The 7,829-nt window shown below is 36.2% G+C and overlaps 1 protein-coding gene across 1 annotated transcript; it reads right to left on the bottom strand.

Moving 5' to 3' along the window:
• Positions 1-785: 785 nt before the first annotated feature.
• Slimp (Seryl-tRNA synthetase-like insect mitochondrial protein) lies at positions 786-4,238 on the bottom strand. Its single transcript, XM_090401489.1, has one exon. The coding sequence runs from the start codon at positions 4,204-4,206 to the stop codon at positions 2,752-2,754; it is 1,455 nt and encodes a 484-aa protein (XP_090257615.1). The 5' UTR covers positions 4,207-4,238; the 3' UTR covers positions 786-2,751.
• Positions 4,239-7,829: the final 3,591 nt, after the last annotated feature.

The raw sequence follows: 7,829 nt of genomic DNA, 5'->3' as shown, positions 1-7,829 counted from the left end.
TGCTCTCTTCTATTTTCTACACTTGCAATTTATAACATCAAAAATGTATTCCTGATGTAATCTTAATTATGCTTCTCTGAAAAACTCATCACAAGACATGGGTGAAAAAAAAAATCTGGTAATGTGATCTACCCAACTCACTTTGCTCCATGAAAAAATTTGTCTCCCTAACTGTTGTTCACTTTTCAAGGAAGTCCTTGTTTTTCTTTCCTTCCATACTATGAAAAAACATCTTCTGCATATTGCTGTTCCCCAATCCTTCCATAGCTTAGTGAAATCTAGGTAACAAAAATGCAATTCTTAAGCCTCAGCAATAGAATAACTTCATTATCACTGATGAGGCTTATGGAGTAGCATTCATACTACTTGCACTGCTTGTATGGACAATTAAAAATGACTTATTTCTGGAAACACTAGATTAAAGCCATTCCTTATTACTTTTCCAAAAGAATTTCTAGTTTTCTATCAGAAAACTAGAAATCTTTCAGCTGCCAACACCACTCACTTTCAGTCATGACAGCAATGATATAAGTTATTATACAACAGTGATAAGAATGCAACGAATTTAGCTGAAGTAAATCTTTTGTATCCCTACAGGCTTTAGCAAAACACATTATACTACTATACTATTAGTATAATGTGCTGCAGCAAAATACAGCATACTAATAGTAACTAAGGTTAATTTCTATATACAGAATTCTAATCTTACCACAAACTTACCCCCCCCCCCGGAAATCATAAAAACAAATGACTTTACTCAGGAAATGAAAATAAACACCTGTACAACAGGTACTAATTTCAACTTTATAGATGCATAAAATATAAAAAATTTGAAGTACTGAAATATTGTATATGAAAAATTACATATTCTGGAAACATTTCTTTCCAGCAAGTTGTTGATACAGTAAGAAATATGGCCTAGCTTTTGTAACTCTAGACCCCCCCCCCTCCACAATAACTTGTGTTATTGTGGAAATTGTAAGCTATAGCTGTAAACATAATTTTAAATATTTTACCTATGACATATTGCCATGTATTTTTAAAGGATGTGCAAAAGAATTAGACATGCCCTTGACCTGATTATTTAAATCCCAACCAGGCATGATGTCTATAGACGTCCAGCTAAATCTGGATAGGATTCTGTAACATCTGTTGAATAACATGGATAAGAAGTGCAATTTGGTCTCACTACTTCATCCACTTCGGCCAGTAGGGAGGTTAATGAAAGTCTTGCAGTGAGGGAAGTTCCTAAAGAGTGGAAAGAAGGCAAAATAATACTCTCCACAAGCATAGTTTGAGAACAGAAGCTCCAAAAAACTGGTCTGTATATCTGCAGTTGTGATCAAAAGTATTGGAAAAATTGGTTAGAAATAAAATAAGGATTGGGCTGATGGACATAAGATTCTCTATGATGATCAGCATGGGTTTGTGAAAGGCAGGGTCTTGTTTTAGCTGAGACTAGCGCTCTGAACGATACCAGCAAGTTGTGTATGATGGAACAGTGTCTCAGAAAAGGAACGTGACCAGTAGTGTGCCTCAGGGTTCCCTACTGTTTAACTTATTTGTTAATGTTAATTAATGAAATAATAATTCCATGTGGATTGACTGGAGATCTTCAAATATGTTTGCCAATGATGCAAAGTTAGGTAGAATTATCATGAATGCTGATGTTAATTCTCTACAGGAAGAATAGACTTTAAGCTTGGACAAATGAGTGGTGTTGTAGTTTTAATATTAATAAATGCAAGACGTTATACTTGGGGATACAGAGAGATACTGTATTGGTGTAGCTGTACTTCAGGAAGTGGATGAGATTTGGGATCTTGGAGTGATGGTAGATAGTGGACTAAAGTTCTCATGGCATATCACAAGTGTTGCAAAGACTGCCCATCGTATTGTTGCTATGATGAAAAGTACATTGACATGTAGGGATAAGGTGGTGGTGCCTCTATACAAGGCATTGGTCAGACCACATATGGATTACTGTGCTCATATTTGGTCACCTGGTTTTCACTTTGATGTGAAAATACTAGAAATGGCCTAAAGATGAATGCCAAAGTGATATCAGGACTTGGTGTGTTGGTTATGAAGAGTGTTTGAGTGAATATGGATTACAGAGGTTGATGGATAAGAGAAAAAGAGGTGGTTAAGTAAGTTAATGGATCAGATTAATATGGAAGGAATTATAAAAAGAGAGTGTATGTTAAGATGGAAAGAACGAGAGGCCAGCATCCCTGGAAGTTGTATAAAGATTTGGTGAAGAAGGGTGTGAGGAATAGATTTTCTGGTTGGAGAGTGGAATGCATTGCTGGAGTGCATTATGAATGCAGGTAGTGCAAATAACTTCAACGTTCATTATGATAGACATGTTGCTGGTTAACTGTGCATTCCATGATGAGTCTGTTGACTCCACTGAAGTTACCAAATACATGAATGAATTTAAAAAAAAAAAAAAAAGCTAAGATTAAGAATTTTGGATCAAATTTTGTTAATTTTGAAATTACACTATCCATTAAACAATATAATTAAAAGCGGCAAGGTGTGTGTGTGTAGGGGGGGGGGGGTCTCATACTTGCATGTTGTCCTGCGACTGTTATTGACACTCTTTTTAAAATGTACTATTATACCACACATACTGAATATATTTTTGTTGAAAATAATATCCTCCTTTACAAAAACAAATTACATTTTTACTTTAACATGCAATCAATTTAATTTTGTGATCTTAACTTTTTATTAAATAAATCAGTGTTATGAAATCACAAATGCCTGTAAAGCCAGAGGAATGTCATAGGTTCCTCTTGGAGTCTGCAAGTTTTCCATTATGCATGCAACTACAACTGGTACTGACACTGCAACTGCACCAATATTATGGAGCAAGTTTTCAGGAGAACCACTATCATACATCATCTGTAACCTCCTACTAAGATAATCATCATAAAGGGAAATGCTTCCACAAGTTACATAGTCATTCCTGGATGGGGACCATAATTCAAACTGGATTCTCATACTTTCTGAGAGTTTTAACTTTTTAGCTGATGTCCTTACAATCCTAAATGGTAAATTTAGTTCTTCATAACACTTCTTAAGGACATTAAAAAGCTTCTGAAATTGTTCCTCAACATCAGACTTTACTGTTGCTACAAAGCAGTGAACACGAGTAGACTGTACTAAAGAAAACAGACTGGCTTCCTTTTGAAACTTTCCTTGAATTCCATCAAAATGGCATCCAGTGGAAAAATATTGAAGTGGCAGGGATGACTTCTTCACAATTACACGAGTTAAGCTTGCAGCAAATGCTTCTTGTGATGCTGAACCTGTAACATGTAATATCTGTGAAATATCATGCCCTTTATGACTAACTGTAATGCATGACTGGCTTGAAAATTCTTCGGAATTACAACCTTCTTTAATAACAGCTTTAAAAGCATCTGGACCCGACACCTGAGTTATGTTAGCTTTCTTCAGGTGGTGTGAAAAGAAGTGAACAACTGACAATTCTATTTTAGCGGCTTTTCCTTTAAAATAATATGCAGTTGGACTAATAGGCAAAAAGCACACCGTTGATGTTTCTTTTCCAAGCTCAACATGACTTTTGAAAGGAAAATTCAATTGATAAGATGAAGAATTGTATTCATGTAATATTTTATCCTCCTCCTGAACATCTGGATGTAGCCTATTCGGAAGACATAGAACTTCAGGCATATATTTATCCTCGAGATCCCAAACTTTTTCTCTTGTCTCCTTGATATGCAAGGCATTATCATCTTTGACTTTTGTTAAATCATTTATGTCTGTAGAATGGGCACTGATTTCATTTTTCATGTCCTGGTTTGTTCCATTTATTTCTATATTCTTTAGTTGTTCTAGTTTTGTTTTATAACTCCTCATTTCATTCACAAACAATGCTATTTTGTCCAAATTTAAAACTAAACCCCGTAAAGATATGCTCTCATGAATGCTATCTAACATTTCTTGAATTTCTTCTGGATTTAAATATGGGCTTACTATAGAATAGATACGCTGTGCATGCCTACCCGTTACATATAACGTTGACGGCCATAGCGGTTTTTTCACTTTAGCTGATGTAGACTGCAACCTCAAGAACAGAATTTGAAAATGAGGCCTGAAAGTTTTTGCTAGACTAAATTGCTGAAAATAACATCCGAAAAATTTCATAAAAGATACTGCGCTTATTTTTCTCATCGTATGCTTCAGCAAGACTATAAGATGACATCCCATCGCACACCATCTGTAGTTACAATCGCCAGACTCCCTTCGGCTTAACTGTTTTTTTTTTTTTTTTCCCCTCTCAGCAGAAGTACATTTATTATTATTATTATTATTATTATTATTATGTGACACCTCCACGAAGACCAAAGACTCATCGAGGGATTTACAGCCTTGGCAATAACATGATATCAAAAAAGCACCTCATTTGGAAATAGGATGGATTAAATTCGACTTTGTTGAACAATAATGGGTTATTCTTTTCTAATTTTCATTTTCTCCCTTCCTTTCCTTTCTTTCTTTCTTTCTTATTCTTTTTTTTTTTTTTTTTGCTCTTCTTCTTTTTCAGCCAGTTATATATATATATAAACATTTGGCTCAACGTCAACAATCAGTAATTTTTTTTGTATCTTTTCATAACCCGTCGAGTACTTACATCAAAAAATAAATAACAATAAATTTATTACACTGATATCAAGTACTGTATTATTTATTAGAATAGAGAACAACTTTTTGAAAAATGCATTTACCTTTTCAAATAATACTTAAAAATCACGTAACTAATCAATATAACTACTTAAAGAACATTTGCCCATTACTCATCATCATCATCAAATTCCTGACATGTGGTCTCAAGGGATGTACAGGCCATTATGATAGCATTACATGAAGAACTTACATCATTACCAACTTCGTATCAATAATTTTCCTCCAAATCAATCTGTTACATGTCTAGACTCCAACATTATCAGATCTTATATTTCTGTCTTCTAAGTCACTTTTTTACTATCAATCCACCTACATCTTGGTCTTTCTCGGAGTCTTTTTCCTGTAAACCTGGTAGAGAATACTTGTTTTGCTAATCTTTCCTCCCCAATCTGTTTAACTTACCATACTATTTGAGATTAGCTCTGCTAATTCTTAGATTCCTGGATGCTAACAATGCCAAGTTCTTTCCTAATATCCCCATTTTTAATATACTATTGCCACTGATATCATCTGTTCGTACCCCTAATCTTTCTCAGGACTCTCGTATGTGTTCTCTAGTTTGTTTGATCCAGTGTTTTATTTCTAGCCAAGTTATCGGATCCATGAGTTAAAATTGGTTTGAACACTGACTTGTGTACAGCTAATTTAGTGTTTTGACTAATTTCTCTCTTATTCCATATAAATTTATTCAGTTGACTTCCTACCATACCAGCTTTGTTGATTCTGTTGTCTATTTCCATATTTAACTAGATTGATTTAAAAGTATAAGATCATCTGCATAAAGTAAAGAGCTGAGATTAGCATCTTCAATTTTGATATCAGGTTTAATATCGCTTTTCTTCATAATGTGATCCATATAGATAAGGAATAACACAGGGAATAATCTACATCCCTATCTGACAGATTTAACGTTAAACAATCTTCCTGCACTTCCTTCAATTCTAACTGCTGACTTACAACTCAAATAAAGACTAAGTATTGTTTGATATAATGTCCCATTGGCGCCATATAACTTTAGCGTTTTGAATAGCTTTTCTGTTTCACCTTGTCATATGCCTTTTGCAGGTGTACTACACTTATATCCAGATTCGTTTTTATAGTCATACTATTTCTCAACTATTTATCATAAAGTGAGCCTGTGTAGCTCAGTGGATGTGGCGTTTGCACACAACCGCGCTTGGCCGCACGAAGAAATACTTGGTTTCAAGTCTAGTCGGCGACTAGAGAAAATTTTTCTAAGCCTTTTTTCGACCGGTTCCCGAGTTAGTCGATCTCTGGCACGGGCAAGCGGGTTTTTCGTCCCGTAAACGGGACGAAAAACCCGGCCGGCCGGCGAAGGTTGGTCGATTGGTAGAGCCTCTGCTACTAATGGCTCAGTTAAGTAAGTTTGAGCGCGGTTAGTAGTTGGAAGGGGACCAATCGTTCGATGCTGTCGGCACACTCTCCCTCGATGAGTCTTTGGACTCCCTGGAGGTGTCAAAATAATAATAATAATAATAATAAACTCAAGAAAATCGACAGTAGAACCCACATTATTTCAGACATTAAAATATATTGTGTTAGGGTTAGGGACCACGAGATGGCGGCACATTTGAGCCGTCTCTCTTCACTGTGTACCGCGTAATTAGTGATAGCCTTGGGCCATCTATCTCTGATTGGTATCAGTGGAGATTGAACTGCCCACTCAGTCTCCAAAAGTTAGATCGGCTAAATGGCCTCGCCTACTCCCGTATACGGGAATAAAAAGACGTTAGCTGATTTTTTTTATCATAAAGTGAAAATCTGATCATGACAGCCTCTGCCTGAATCCACCTTGTTCCTGACCAAATATCCTTTCCACAATCCTTCTCAACCGTTCGTCAAGTATACTTGCATAAATGTTACCAGGAACACTTAGAACACCTCTGTAATTTTCACATTCAGTTTTATTTCCCCATTTTATATGAGTACTATCAGAGCTCTGCTCCTATCATCTGGAATTCGTTTCTCTGTTCAGGCCTTCTGAAGTATGCAGTGCAGCCACTGTAAGACTTTTATACCTCCATAGATGATAATTTTCTGTCGGACATCATCTACTCCTGCTACATTTCCATATTTCAGGCTTTTGATGGCTTTTTCTACTTCAAATATGGCTATGTATTCCTGATTGCATGGTTGTTGAGTGATTTTTAACACTGTGCTGTCATTGTTTGTTTCATTTCGCAATTTTTTTAATTAATTTCTCCATAGAAGAAAAAAAAACTAATACCTTTTTATTTCCATATAGGGAGTATGCAAAGCCGTTTTAGCCCTATCTAACTTTTGGAGACTGAATGGGTAGTTCAGTCTCCACTGGTAACCAATCAGAGATAGCTGGCACAAGGCTATCACTCATTAAGCGGCACGCAGTGAAGAGGCGGCTAAACAGTTGCCGTCATCTCGTCGTCCCTAACCCTAAAACAATATATTTAATTTCTGAAATAGTGTGGGTTCTACGGTCGATTTTCTTGAGTTTATGGGACGAAAAACCCTTGTTTCCGGGAGAAAAAACCCGCTTACCCGTACCAGAGATAGACTAACTCGGGAATTGCTCGAAAACAGGCTTAGAAAAAAGGCTTTGGATTTCCTCTAGTCGCTGACCAGATTTTGAACGAAGTCTTCCTTCGTGCAGTCAAGCACCATGGTGTGCAAACGCTACATCCACTGAGGTACACCGGCTCTTACTGCATACGTCAAGGATATTTTTTTCTCCAGTTTTCATGTCACCTTTATCATCTCTTATTCCTTTTACAGCACTCATTCCTCCATTTCTGAGTTGTTATTGTTTTTAACAGCGTCCAGAATATTTTCCACCTTACTGATATTCGTTTTCTATGTTCTTGCCAAAATCTTCTCATGAGTTTTGTTTAACTATTGTTACACAGTATTTAGCTATCTTACATTTATCAACGAATTCCGTAGGAGCACAAGCTGACTTATTCGCCAGGAACTTTTCATATACTTTCTTCTTTTCGCTCGCTGCCTCTTTAACTTCCTACAATGGAGTTCTGATTTTTCTTTCCTTGCAGACAACCTCATCAGATGTCTGACTGAATCGATCAATTAATGTTTTCTTCAGGGCTTAAGTGTGT

The sequence above is a fragment of the Typopeltis vanoorti genome, chromosome 12 (genome assembly GCF_054136105.1).
Source record: "Typopeltis vanoorti isolate ZY-2024b chromosome 12, IOZ_Tvanoo_1.0, whole genome shotgun sequence".
Lineage (NCBI taxonomy): Eukaryota > Metazoa > Arthropoda > Arachnida > Uropygi > Thelyphonidae > Typopeltis > Typopeltis vanoorti.
Note: the sequence above shows the minus strand (reverse complement) of the source record. Positions and strands in the feature narration are given on the sequence as shown.

Coding starts and splice junctions, on each gene's coding strand:
- Slimp (XM_090401489.1), bottom strand. CDS start 4,206: ATGAGAAAAATAAGCGCAGTATCTTTTATGAAATTTTTCGGATGTTAT.